The 14,996-nt window shown below is 47.1% G+C and overlaps 1 protein-coding gene across 2 annotated transcripts in view; it reads right to left on the bottom strand.

The window, feature by feature from the left end:
• SHISA9 (shisa family member 9) overlaps positions 1-14,996 on the bottom strand; it is a 277,813-nt gene that overhangs the window by 20,726 nt on the left and 242,091 nt on the right. The window contains exons 3-4 of one of the 2 annotated variants that reach the window (XM_019650876.1): positions 7,860-8,015; positions 873-920 (exon numbers count right to left, since the gene is read on the bottom strand). In XM_019650876.1, the coding sequence (XP_019506421.1) occupies positions 873-920; positions 7,860-8,015 (204 nt within the window). The remainder of the gene's footprint in view (positions 1-872; positions 921-7,859; positions 8,016-14,996) is intronic. The other variant, XM_019650877.1, reaches the window with a different exon arrangement.

Genomic DNA, 14,996 nt, shown 5'->3' with positions numbered 1-14,996 from the left:
CCAGGAGTGGAGAAAGAAGAGAGCCGAGTTTTTGGTTTATTCTGAAAAGAGCTGTCCCCGTCACACTCCAGTGGGAAGTGACATAGGAATTAGAGTCAGACAGACATGGGTTCAAATTGCAGCCCTGCCACTCAGCAGCTCTGTGACTAGACAAGCGAGACGGCCTCATCTGGACACCCCCATGTCCTCGTGTCTAATAGGGAATAACAACGCCGACACCACTGGGTCATCGGACATTTAAGTAACATGATGCAGAGGGCCCGGCACTGTCTGGCACATAGTAGGGAGGTAACAAGTTATAGCTCCTCCTGGTCCAGCCACCCAGCTGGGTCACTCAGACTCAAGGCGACCAGCTCCTTAACTTTTGATGCAACCTCAGGAAGCTGAAAATGGCAGTCCGTTCCACAAAAGCTTAATCATTCCCAAGACCCTGAACCAATAATCTGACAGTGTCTCTCTCCCCCGTAAGTTTTTTTTTGACCCCTATATTAATATACCTTGTGTTTTACCGTTTTGCTTGTACAGCTTTCTGAGAAAAAGCAACATTTCCTGGAAGCCTTACCTGGGATGGTTTCTGAGAGTGACATTTTCCTTCCGGCAATGACTATTGAGAAGCTAGGAGCAGTAGTTCTTCAACAATAGCCTCCAGCATGGACACGCCACACCAGGCCCACATGTACATGTGCGCATGCGTGTACACACACACACACACACACACACACACACAGAGCTTAGATGGACTTGTAAGTTCACCAACGCGACACACGTGTGCACTGGGTCACACACAAACACCAGGACTCTCTGTGCCATCACCGATTAATGTCAAATCCGACAACACCTGGACGAAAGAGCTAGAAAAAGCCATACGGTACCTTTCGGTGACTTAAGTGTTGCCACTGCCCAGTCACTATCAGAACTTCCTAAAAAAATAATAATCAAGAGTTGCTGATCTGTTTTGCAAACACCCAGGTGCTGCTGGCGGCCCCAGCTGCAGCCTCCAAGGGGGACGGGTCTTGGGGGACCTGGGGAACAGGGCAAGGGACCAAATGTGCATGTGCACACCTCTTTCTGCCAGGCTCAGAAGCAGTTTCAAGACAACATTCAACAGGGGATCAAAAGAAGTCTGCTGCAAAAGGCCTAGGTGTTTTCAGCGATGTGAAGGGAGAGAGGGTTCTTTGGCAGTGACTAGCTCTAAGCTTCCAACCTCTAAGAAAGAAAGGAAAAGCTGTTATATGAGGCCACTTTGGCTAATGACAATGCTGTTGACAAGAGAGAAGTTTTGATCCTGTTTTGCTACAAACCCTCTCCTGGAAAGGGTGTGTATGTGTGTGTTGGGGGCGGGGGGAGGAGGTGCATCATTAGCTCCAAATTCAAAGTTGGGATGCACTCTGCTGACTGCAGCTTTATGTGCTGGGTGGCAGGCCCTGAGGGGTAAGGACTGCCCTAGCACATAGTCTGTGTTTGAAAACTATTGTTGAATGAATGAATGAATTCAAGTTTCTCCACGGGAGTCACTTTTCCTAAGGCACAGAAATTCCCCTCAAAACTAAGCTGGTTACCCGAGAATCCCATCATGCCTGGAATTCTGGCTATAAATCAGTGTTTCCAAATTGAATTCCGTTTCAGATACACTGAATGAGCCCTGGGGGACTCTCACATTGTTAGCAGAACCCCACGGGGACCTCTTTCAGAAAGTGAAGGACGACGATGGCTGCACACGCTGCCCTGTCCTTGGTAGGCCTTCTCTGTGAGACTGGGTTTTACCCAAAGCCAGGCAAACCTTCCCATGCGTCTGTGCGGCCCATTGGCTGCCGGCCTGACCAATCAGCGTGCGCTACCAGCTCCCCCTTTCTTTCATAGGGTTCTACCAGGAAAGGCCAAGTCCTCAACATTTGTGCACCATTTCCAGCGATGGAACAGGCTGCCAGCTAGCTGCGAGGAGAGGCGGGCAACAGTGTGTCATCTGAATGATTGCAGAGCACAGATCAGGCTCCATTTAAACATTTCTGGCTGGCCTCTGAGGCTTGCCAAAGGACACTCAAATTGCCACATCCCCCCGTGGACATGAACTCGACAGCCTCCTCACTCCCAGCAGAGGGGAAATCGGAGTGACAGGAGAAGAGTGACGAAGTTAAAATTAACGGGACCCACCCAGGATGACTTGTTTCTGCTCCCTCTGAGCCGGTCATTGATATCTGGAAATAGTGATAAGGCGCCAGATCTTCCCGTGTGGGTGGACATAAGCCTGACTGAGTCAGTCACTGACCCCAAGGAAGCCACCTCAACCCCAAGTCAAACCCATCACTGTTTGCCTTGAAGGCAAACCACGCTGTGGTCACCTCTGTCGCCACTAAGACAGGGCTTAGCTCTGGCGAGGCAGTAGCAGCCACTGCTGCATCAATCTATTGCTGATTAGGGCACTTCATCGGATGGCACGCAGGCTACCAAAAGTATGGTGAAGGCTTCACGATGCACTTGTGGGCACGAGTGGACATTAGATAAATATTAATTGGGTGAAAAAAATAAATTTTTATTCAAAGAGGATGGGCCTAAGGCATGGAGAGGAAGGGGACATCAGGGAACCTCCTGGGAGATGAGCATATTTCTGATCCTTACTGGGATGGTGGTTACCCGAGTGTATGCATATTTCAACAATTACACTATTATAAAATTATGATCTGTGTATTTCACTATATGTAAATATACTTCGACTACAGTACACCTTAAATACGTTATACCTCAACTATACTCAGCATCAAGGGGAAACTTGAACCTTCAAACTAAGAAAAACAACTAATGCCTTATTAAGTCCTCCCCTACAAGAAGAGAGAATGGACCTCCTTAAATTTTTTTTTTTTTTTTTGCCTGGTTATATCCTTCTGATGCCAGGAATTGCTCTCTGGAAGACAGCATCATTTCGGAGCAAGAACATAGGCTTCTGACTCAGGCAATCCTGAATATGATTCTTGTCTCTGCCATTTACTAAGAGTGTGACTTTGGGGACTCTACTTAACTATGCTGAGCCTCAGTTTCCCCATCTGCAAAACACTGGTACTACTACCTCCCTCAGAGCTGTACTGCTTGGGAGCTCAATGATACTAGCTCCCTTTCTGCCACAATGTAAATAAGTAAACTAGTAGAGGTCAACTTGTGGCTGAGGCCCTTCTGTATCTCTCAGGCTTCTCACACGTGACTCCTACAGAAAGAGTGAGGAAGGAAGGGCCTGCCGTGTCTCGTCTATTTTGCTGTGGTTTTAAAAAGTGCCACTGGAATATGTAACATGGTTCTGGCAAAACCGTCCATCTTCTGTCAAACAGCAACAGAGACCGTGTTTTCTTGTTAAGATGTTGAATGAAAAATAAAAGCAGCACGGCGTGTGCCGGTGCATTTTATCTCCCTCACCAGGTAACCAGAGTGACACTGAAGCACCTAAGGCTCTGTGGTCGGGGACCTTTGGCAGCCGAGGATGTCAACACTGAAATCCCTGGAGGAAACACAAGACTGGGGCCAATGGGACAGAAATGCCAGGGTGGGGCCAATTCTCTGTTTGCAAAGCCCACCGGGAATTACAGAAAACGGTGGTCGTTTTCCAGTTCTGGGGGCAGGAGTCACCCCGGTCTGAACTATCCGGTGAGCCTTACAGATATTTGACAGACGCCTCTTGTCTTGTAAACAATGACATCTGGGGAACCACGAAGTGGGTTCTAACATGGTGACCACCCCTCACCCAGGTGGCTTGGGCCAGAGAACTCGCGTGCTGAGCTGAACTTTCAGGTGACATTTTGGCTCTGTCTATCAAAAGACACAGTTCTTGACTTGAATCTCGGTGGAAATATGCCTAACATGCTGGAACCCACATTTCCGACTTAGTAAGGAGCGTTAATTGATTGAAACAGAATCTGTCTTGGACAGGTTGTAGTAGCGTTTCCTCGGGACATGGATCTTTGTTGTCCAGGCTACAGAGCGGGAGCGAGGAGAGGTTTGGGCTGCCTCTGGGCCGGTCCTTTGGACGGCTCAGAAAAGTCATCAGCTGTTGGCTTGTTTTGTGAGATTCCCAGAGTGAGTTCACGTCCGTGCATGTCTTTCCCAACCAAATGGAGTGCAGGCTAGGGACCTAACTCTCTATTTCCTTCAAAATGAAATCTGGGCAATTGCATGTTAATCAAGGTAGCAGTGCATGTTGGGAATTCAAGGGAAGATACAAGCAACAGACCACTCTGGTCTGGAGGCTTTCACGTGTGGCAGGCTTTGCGGAGGGCAGACTATAGACTGGTTAAGCACTTTTTGGGCATGATATCATCGAATCTGTCCAACAGACCATGAGCCGTGTATTTTTATTATCTCCATCTTGCAGATGGGGAAACTGAAACCCGATGAGCTAATTTCTGTAATTAGTAATTAATAAGTAATTTCTGTAGTTACTTGATAAATGTCTGAGCTACGTCTGAAACTCAGTCCCGAGCAATTGCAGAGGCCTTGCCATCTTGCTGATCATCTGATGCTCCTGACATGAGGTGGTGCCTATCACATGGCATTATTCACTGGTCTGACAGATATGGGTTGAGAGCACTTATTATGTTCCCTGCATGGTGCTGGATGTGAGGAATACATTGATGAATGGGACAGATTTGGTTCATGCCTCAGTGGGACCTACAATCAAGGGACGCCAGATTAAATGTTTGGGGAATGAATGAGTGAATGAATGAATGACTCAACCAATCAATCAAAACAATGATAAGTCAGTCCCATAACTCATTCTTGTACAGAGTCCAATGAGGTTTAGCCTCTGACATTTCCCGAGCCTGAATCTTTTGCTGATGACTGGGCAGTAAACCCCTTGGGGACAGATACCACTCTGTAGTCCCATGCTATATATACAAGCAGATGTTACGTGCCCAAATTCCTGAACTGTAAGGAGAAAAGAGCTCTCTTTAAACATGAATGAGTGCGATTTCAACAAGCAAACTAAACTAAAATAACATAAAATAAAATAAAAAAAGGAACAACCAACTGTTACTGCCCTGTCCTCCCCAGAGTTGGAACTGAAAGGATGGGACAATTTAACGGCCCACAGGTATTCTAATAACTAGAATGAGTGGAATTGTTTCAACTTCCAATCTTAAAATTAGAAAGAAACTTAGAGACCATATAATTTAGCTTCCTCATTTTTTTACATGAAGAAACTGGGCTTAGAGAATTTCAGTGACTGGCCCAAACCCACCTGGTATCCTGGATATTAAAGCCACTAAGAGAAATGGATAGGAATTTTTAAACTTGGCAGTTAACCTTACAAGCTGTCCAAGCCTCCCCTTATTGACTGCACTGAAAATTTTAGAAAGTGAGTCTGGTTATCAGAGGTTGCCAAGTTTTCCACAGCAAACCATTTTTCAAACACCTTCTCTCCTGGGTGGCAACGATTTCATTAATAAAATGCATTCCATCATTCACATGACGGTCACATTATGCCTTAATAAAGAGCCCTTGAAAGAACATTTATTATGGGATTCGCATGTCATTTGTTCAGGCAGATGCTGGACTCCTGAGTAACCCCTTGGGTCAGGCAGTTCATCAGTTGGTCCCTTTACTGAGCCTCCATTCACTAGAGATTCACAAGACCATGTGGGATGAAGCTAAATCCTGCATCCTTCTAGTAGAAGGATGGAGAAGAAGAGGGCAGATCAACCATATCCAGGATTGCGGAGTGTTCCCCAAGTGAGATCATTCAGAGATTTTAGAAGATATAGGGGTGCTCGCTTCCCACTAAGCTATCCTTTGTATCTTTTCAGAGACAAGCTCATTCATTCATTCAACAAACATTTCAGGAGTTCCCCCTTTGTGGAAGGAAGCGTTACTCCAGGAGCGTCAAATCGATTTTCATATTGGAAATTTAATTCCACATGCACTGCAGACATTTGCTATGCACGGGGGGCCCTGCACACATGCTGGAGCGACTCAAGGAACTCTGAAAATATCCATCCATCAGTTACCCGAAGAGCTACTGGGTGTGTTGTGGGGGGAGGGGCGAGACACTGGGCCTAAGTTGAACAAATGAGATGTTTAGGGTAATGTGACCAGTTCAAAAAGAAAAAGACGTCTGGACCAATCATTTTATAGCGCCCGAAGAAGAATCAAGTATACCAGCAGACGCTATTTATTACTTCAAAGCAAGGCTCAGAGAGAGAGGCAGGCCACCAAATACTGTATGAAGCCTTCCACAGTTACAATGGCACAGATGCCCTGACTCGTTCTCTCCTAGGCAACAGCCTTCGTCCCTTCCTAGAGATACTTGCATTGATCTGAACATGCCTAAGATGCAGCTGCTATGCCAACATGCAATACGGAAGAGGGGAATCTGCGGCCATGGGGTGTGGATGAGGGTGGAGGTAGGTGTAGAGAGCCAACATCACACACGGGGGACTGGTATGGAAGGTCTCAGGAAGCTTCGGGTTTAAAAAAGCTTGTGTCAGTCAGCACAGCCCGTGTCCTTGGTATTATAGATGTGGCTCAACCCTGCTTTGAATGATTCCATCTGGGTGTCCAAGGAGCTCGGGGAACATGAATTCCCAAAGACAGACTCCTGGGTCACCCACTTCCTAAGCTCCTAGTGTGCGCCCGGCTCACTGCTGGGCACTGAGATGGCTGTGCTGCGAATCTGACGCTTGTGGGTTGACCTTGGCGGCCACAAGCATCACAGACACATGATAGTGTCTGTGCTCTGGTTTCTGGTGTGAGCTCATCATGGAATTAGGATATTTCGTACCCAAAGTGATCAGCAAATGTCTCCCACTCTATCCCTAAGGAGGGGCTTGGCGGGAGAGGGAAGAAAAGAGGATGAGAAGCTGATAATAAAAGAAGCATAGGGTCTGAGAGTCTCCTGCCTGCCCAGAGTCTGACTTCCCTTGGCTGTTGCTTTCATCCAACAGAACTCTGCTGTGAGTCCATTGTTCAGAAGCCTGGGTCACTGACACACTCCCACAAGGATGCGTGCAGGGAATGGACTGAAGGAAACCAGGGCTGGGGGAGGGTAGTCGCGGGAGCACAGGCTCCACAGTGATAAAGGCATGGGTGCAAACCACAGCTCTGTCGCCCACGCCCACAGGTGGCTTGATGTGGGGCGAGTTCAACGAGCTTCCTGGAGTCTCCGTTTCTTCATCTGAAAATGGGGACAATCATTGTGCCTTCCTTTTGGGTCACGGTGAGAAAGTGAGATGGCGCCCAGTGCCATGCCTGGCACTTCAAGAATTCCAGGCTGCCCACCTCATGAATATTCACATCCTGAAGGGCAGAAGCCTTCTGGGACAGGAATGGTATGCTTCGCTGACTTCTCAGAGATGGGTGACTATGTGGATGACGAATGTCATCCCCTAAAGGGCATGGCATTCAGACACTGAATGTCCTGGATTCTGTGCCTAGGTGCCCTGCGGATTCACCAGGGCAGGTGGTGGATGATAAAGGGTCTGAGGTGTCACCGGGACCCAATGAGCATACAGCTCCTCCTCCCCAGGAGACAGCCCCCACATGGACCCCTCACCTGCCCACCCTGCCGCACACGCACGGTAGGACTTGATCTGGGTGAGAGAGAAGCAGCTGAGCGGCTCTGGACCTAAGGAGACTGCATCCCGTGTAGTGAGACCCAGAATAGTTACATGATAGATAGATAGATAGATAGATAGATAGATAGATAGATAGATAGATAGATGATAGAAAGACAGAAGAGAAATGGAAAGAGGTAAAGATTTTGAGATAGATATAGATAGATGAAGAAAGAGAATTTAGACAAATAGAAAAAGGGGTAGAGAAAACTGGAGAGAGATCTGGAAGGAATAGAGGAGAGAGAGTATAAACTGAAAGGCACTTACCGACTGCCTTCAAGGAGGCGTACTTGTTGAGCTCCTTGCCAGGAGGCTGCTGTTCATAGGGGTTGCAGATCTGGCCCAGGTTGGGGTACGAGTGTGGGTGGCCCATCTGCTGCAGCAGAGGCGAGGTGGGCACTGCATTGTTCATCTGGGTGGGGTCTGGAAGTGAAGCCACAGAGGGAGATGGTCACAGACAGCACAGGACCTGCTAGCCGCACCCACCATTGCCACATCCGTCAAACCCAAAACTCCTGTGGGAACACGAGAGGAGGCATGGCAGCGGATGTGCAGACACATCAGGGACCACCAAACACAGTCTTCACTGGGGAGCAGCTGAGGACAGGGGGGCGAAGGGTGTGCCCAGAACTTCTCCACCTCCCCTCGAAATTACCACAGGGTCCTATCATTGGAGGGACTATTTTTGTCCTCGAAACAATAGATGGATGATTAGCTTCAGGAATAGTCAAGGAGATGCAAGTCAGGACAACAACGAGAAGCTATTCCTTTTCCAAGAGAGTGGCACAAATGAAAAGGACTGAAAGACACCAGTGCTGGCAAGGATGTTGGAAACTGGGCGGTCTCATAAGCTGATGATGGACGCGTGATTGGAGCACAGAAAGGAACCTGGGAGTGTGTACTGAAATTTATAAAGTACATGCGTATGTTGACCAAATAACACCACTTCTAGAGAATGAGCCTTCAGAAATACAAGCATCAGGATGTAAGGGTATTTTTTTCAGATGTTCTTTGCACCGTTGTTTGTAAAGTGGAAAAAAACAACAACCCACTTACATATACATTCTGAGCTTCTATCAATATGGGGATTCCTTTTTTCATTTTAATTTCTTTTATTTCATTACTTTTGAGCATATTCATTTTCTTATTCCCAATCACTGTTTAAATTTATTTGTATATTAATTGATATATATATATACCAAATATGCATAACACATATACGTAAGTTATTAACTCACCCCCCCCAACTTAGGAACGAGAACATAATCCATGCTCACAAAATTCTTAAATGATTGTACATCCATATTATGTACATAATACATACATACGTATGATGGAATATCATTCAGCTAAAACACAGTAAGTTAAAATCAGTTAACGCCATTCATGTCAAACTGGATAGTTTCTTATGGTTTATATTGTTAAGGGGGGAGAAAAAAGCAAAGTAAAGCAAATAATATAACATTTCTGTTAAAGAAAAGGAAATCTATGCATATTTTTGTGTGCTACGGTTTGCAAAGACAGAAAAATATGTGAAAACCCACAACCTGAATACTGGCTACTTCTGGGAATGAGATGCACAGAGAGAGAGCTTCCAGGTTCCTCTGAGGAAATGTCCTCTGAACTGAGATCTGCAGACCTACATGTCAGTTAAGTGTGCTGCAGGGGTCGGCAAACTTCTGAGACGGAACGCACCCAAAGAGCCACATATGGCTCGCGAGCTGCAGTTTGCTGACCCCTGGTGTGGTGGAAGGTGCTGGGGAGGGTGTTCCGGGCAGAGGGAACAGCACGGACAAAAGGGGTGGCAGATGAGGGTAAAGGGGGATTAAATAGATGGTGATGAAAGGAGAACTGACTCTGGGTGGTGAACACACAATGTGACACATAGGTGATGTATTACAGAATTCTACACCTGAAATCTACGTAACTTTCCTAACCACGGTCACCTCAATAAACTTTAAAAAAAAAAAAAAGCCATGAAGTTGGAGGGAACGCCTCATTGTCACAAACTGAAAGGACATTCCCTGGCCTCTAGCCATTCACAGCTGGAGAGCAGAGGATGAGGGACGTGGGACGGGGTTGGGCTGCAGAGGCTGGCAGGACCCAGGAGGCCTTGTTAAGCGTTTCCGTCTCCATGCTGAGCACAATGGGATGGACGGAGAGCAGGAGGCAAGAGTGAAATGGAGACCGGAGTCTACATGACATAAGTATGGCTCATTTTCAGGCAGGAAATACGGGTTCTCTCCAACTGGATGAAGCACGTGTGCAGATCCAAATAAACACGGCAGGGGTGTAAGACCCCCGCACACACACCCATTTCCCAGCTGCTAAAAGCTCATAGCTGCTCCTAGTATCCAGAGAACTGCCTTCTAAGCTGATAGGAGCCACCACCCAAGGCTCAAGGTGCGTAGTGGACCTCACCCTCACCACCTGAGTTGGTTGGCAACCCATGTCCGGCTGACACTATCATACAAAGATCAGCCCCCTTGACGCAAGGTGGGGACAGCTTGTGGAGTGATGGATACCACAGAGCTCCTATGGATCGGGACAAGTGTAGGGCAGGGGTTGGCAACTTGTTCTATAAAGGGCCAGGTTGTAAGCAGTTGAGGCTTTGCAGCTACTCAACTTTGCCTTGCAGCAAGGACATATGTAAATAATGGGTGTGGCTGTGTGCCAATAAAGCTTTATTTACAAAAACAGGTGGCAGCTGGATTTGGTCCAGGGGCCGTGGTTTTTCAGACCCTGGCCTAGACTTTATCTGGGACTGAGATTCTTGTGTGTGGCTCCTTTATCTTTTGTATTTTGTTTTCCTTATAGCCTTAGAGGCGTGCGTGCGTGCGTGCGTGCGTGCACGTGTGTGTGTGTGTGTTACCTGAAGGGCACTCCCTCAAGTCTCATACACTTGAAGCCCTCTCTTAAATTGCTTCTAGACAATTCAACCCATGACATGCATACAGTATGTTGGGCTTTAGAAACCAATAAACCCAAATGGAAAGACTGCACAGCTGGGACCCAGAGATAAGGAGAGTATTTTTATCATGCACATACAGGGGCCATCACACAAGCCCAACTGTCTAATGGAAATGCTGCCAAACACAAGCCAAGTAAGCCAGCCTGTGGCCAGCATCTGAGGAGGCAGGAGCACCCTTCTGCCATGATGGCTTTCTGGCTACGGTTCAGCCGGGGCAGAGGAGGCCGAAGACTAGTGAAGTGATGGTGGGACAGGTATGGCATAAGGTACAGCTTTCGCTGTAGCCTGGACTCCAAGATCCTCGGACATTTTCCTCTCCAGAGGAGCCTTCTGGGGAGGTCTGTGTGCTTCCTCTGGACTTGTCAGGCCAGACAGGCTTTGTGCCCAAATGTCACGCCAGTTGGAAGCGGATTACACCAAGTTCTCATTGTTTGCTGTTCTATGGTTTTTGTTTTGTTTTGTTTTTCTCATGACATATTTTTCTAGTGGACGGTTACTGTTTTGTGTGTTCAGAACCATCTTCCTTTGGCACACTATTTCACCGCCTTTTGAGTCAGAGGGTGAGCTGCCACTCATGGTAACTGTCTTAGTTCGGGTTTCCCCAGAATATGTCCCTGAGAGAGGGACTCATGTGCAAGGAAAATTGGGAGGCGATCTCAGGACATACTGGTCAGAAAAGGGGGTGCAGGAGTAGGACAGGGAGGAGAAAGAAGCAGAGAGTGCAGCGTCAAGCAAGGGGCAACCGGGGTGAGGTGGAGCTTAATCCCTCTTTGGAATTCTGGCGTGTTGGTGTTAAATGTTTGTTGCAGAATTCTGTTACCCAAGAGGAAAGGGAGCCCCTTCGTATTCGTACGCCAACTCCCATTAGTCACTGGTTGAGGGCTGGGAGACAGTCATTCCTTGGCGCTCGCAACTTGCCATGTTAATGGGCGCAGTGAGCTCTGGTGGCGAGAGAAACTTACTCAGTGATCGAAGAGCTGGCAGTTAGAAAGGCCTGCACCTCACCCTTCTGACTACAGAAGTGAGCACGTGGCCCGAATCAGACCAATCACAGCTCCTCCTTCTCACAGTGATTGGGCCAGAAGTGAGCACATGGTATAGACTGGGCCAATCAGAGTGCCTCCCTGCATTTTTCTACGGGGAACCTTGGAAGTCAAGGAAGCAGGAAGTCATAAATTCAAGTGAGTTTGACTCTACCTTGTGGACAAAACCTGTCTTCACTGTGAAGGAATAAAGACAACAGGACAGAAGCAGAGGAGAGAGAGAAGCCGCTTCCTAAATAAGCTAGTATGCTTTGAAATCACTGTCACTTTCAATGTAGACTTCCAACTGCTGCCGACAGTTGTCTGGAACTGACCAGAAGGGAGGCTGCCCATGGGGCACAGTCAGTGGGTGAAACAGCTTCACCCCTAAGTTTTCTATTGAGTTGTTGGAAAAGTCATGACATATTTTTTTCTCTGTTTTTCGTTGCAAAAATGAGTCACGACTTTTCCGACAGCCCAATACAAAGCTTCAGCAGATATTTCAAACAGCAAATTGCCTTAATAGTTCCTAGAGAACACCCAAGGCTATGTCTAAGCTAATTAATGTCTTAATGAGAGGTCTTCTCCCCCACCGCCCCCACCCCGGAAATGGATCTCAAACACTAGCCTGTCCGGTTACAGAGTTGACACCCCCAAGCCCATCATCCAGCAGGAGCCCTTTCTCCCATCTCTTTTCGCCCTCAGGCCCAGATCCCACCCACTTGGCTCCAATCCTGTTTCCAGGCCTGCCAGGGGAAACGCTAAACACTTCATTAAAGGAAAAAAAAAAATTGTAGAGCTGATCCTCACCGCTTGGGACAGCCTTTTATACGATTAAACAGAATATTTAATATTCCACTCCATAGTATTTGCTTTGGGGTGATTTTTCCCTCGTCCTGAGCTTCCTCAAGGGCAGCGAGTAGTCACTTAATGTAAATGGGCGTGACGGAGATGGGACACCAAAGCGCTCCGCACAAGAGAGGAACCACGGCTGCCCCAAAGCGCCCGCGTTCCCATTCAGAGCCACAGGAAGCAAATTCCTGGCAGTTTTAGATAGCCATTTCGTGCTAGCTTCCAGGCACTGAGTGTTCAGAAATATTGAAATCCAGTCTCAGGGCCGCAATGAAGAATTATTAAACAGACATTTGGGACTGGTTTTTTTTTTTTAATGTTATTTTCATTTTACTGAATAGGAAGATGGACCAGCCCTGGCAACCCCGCTTCTCTGAGTGTTCCACAGATATATCCAGCTAAGGAGGAGAAACAAAAGTGCAACAGGGAGGTTAGCCCAAGTCGGCATCCAAGAAACATAGAATAATAGGGTGAGTGGCAATAATTGGCAAATCCTGTTTTTGCCAGTTGAGATAACAAATGTAAAGATAGATAGATTTGAATATATATATATATATATATATATGTATGTGTGTGTCTTCATTTATAATGTATATGTGTGTGTGCGTGCATGTGTGTATATGTGTGTGTGTGTGTATATATATATATATATATATATATATATATATATAAAATCTTTTGCACAGTCATGACTATAGAGGGAATCCAGTAGTACCAACCAACAACAATGTCTCATTCTCAGCAGGATCATTTCTCTTGTAGACCCACCTTGGCCCCAGAGGTATCTTACCCACCTCAGGTCTGTAGAAACATACTTTCTACCCAATACCACCAGAAGGCTTTCGCTGCCTCATTATAATTTTGCAACATCATTCTGATGCTTAGACATAATTAACAAGGGCTTGCTGTCCTGTGATGCTGCGTTTGTCAAGACCCTGGGGTCAGCATATAAATATTAATAAGAAGTCGGTGCCGTTGCTCTCCTCCCTAAGACAGAAGAGGGGCCTCATGGATGTGACAATTGTGTTTCAAAGACAGCTAAAATTAAGTTACTCTCATTGGAAGTATCTGGCAGATTTATACCACAGTAAATGCCATGCAAGTGCCATTATTATGTAGTGTATCTTACTCATCAAACAGAGAAATGAAATGAATGCAATTTGGATAGGGTCAGTTAAGGTAAAAAATGCTCAGTCACAAACACTGGTCTGATTAAAAGGATGACAGCGCCGGCCGAGCGGTGCGATGGTTAAGAACTGGCCTGGGATGCCAGAGGGCCCCGGTTCGGATCCCACATATGAGGGCCAGTGACACTGCCCTCTACAACTAAGATGCTGAACAACAGCTCAGCCTGGAGCTGGGCTGCCATGAGTCGCCGGCGACGGCGTAGGCTGAAGTCCCTGCTGCAGTGGGTTGACATGGGCTACCGTATGTAGCCAGCAGCCAGCGTGAGCGGCCAGCAGCTACCGTGTGTAGCCAGCAGCCAGCGTGAGCGGCCGTCCAGAAGCCAGCGACTGATCTGCCTCGCCTGGGAAGAGCGCAATGATGGTGCCAACTTGGGCCAGTGAAGCAACGTCCTCCACAACTAGACTGAAGAACAAAAGGATAGCAACTTGTCTGTTCCCCTTCCCCCAATTCCCCAGGGCTGTTCCCATCCCCCCAATTCCCCAATAAAAATCTTTAAAAATAAATAAATAAAAAAGATGCCAGGTTGGCATGCCTCAATGACCCTCACATATCAAATGGCCTGAGAGCAGGGGTCCTGCCACAGAACCGCTCACTGTGGGGCAACGGGTCCCCTAAAGTGGCGTGGAGTGAGTTTCCTCCCACTATATTCTACTCCCCTTTCTCTCCCAAGCAGATGATTGGCACAGGCAAACTCAGACAAAAGTCATATACTCAGAAAGGCTAAATAGAAAAGCACATTAACCAAGTAAAAATTGTTAACCCTGCCTCCTCTAAGTATTACAATCCTATTTCACAGATAAGGAAACCAAAGCTCAGAGAGTTTGAGGTGCTTGACCAAAGTCACACAGCATGTTAGTAACTATCAGGATCTGGTACCAGCTTTGCTGACAAAATTGGGACTTCCTTCACTAAGTGAGGCTTCCTCTAGCATGAACCAGGGAGAAACTAATGACTCATCACTGAACCTCCTCTATGAAAGAGAGACCCTTCTGTCTTGAATTATCTTCCTTCTTGTAACATCTCCAGCTCAGATGAGTAAACCGCTGGCCAGATCTATGCCCTTTTGTTTCTTCTTTTATCCAGAGAGGAGAACCTACTGTTTTATCCAGGAAACATATGGGCCTCCTGCCTCCCCTGCACCTTGAGGATCCCCTACTGCCTTGAGGAACCCACCTGTGTTCTGATCTCTCCAACTTGGCTCACCCATCCATTCCTCCTCACATATTTGAGGGTCTAAGGTGTGCCAGGCATTGTGTGTGATGGACAAGTCCTAGCTCCTGCACCATCTACTAACTAGAGGAAGTCATACAATTTTTCCAAAGCTTTTTCATTGTTTTGAGGCACCACATTTTTGCATGGCCCATGAGGCCA

Source organism: Hipposideros armiger, unplaced genomic scaffold, assembly GCF_001890085.2.
Source record: "Hipposideros armiger isolate ML-2016 unplaced genomic scaffold, ASM189008v1 scaffold_149, whole genome shotgun sequence".
In the NCBI taxonomy this organism is placed as follows: domain Eukaryota; kingdom Metazoa; phylum Chordata; class Mammalia; order Chiroptera; family Hipposideridae; genus Hipposideros; species Hipposideros armiger.
The sequence above is the reverse complement of the archived record's forward strand: the minus strand, read 5'-3'. Positions and strand labels throughout refer to the sequence as shown.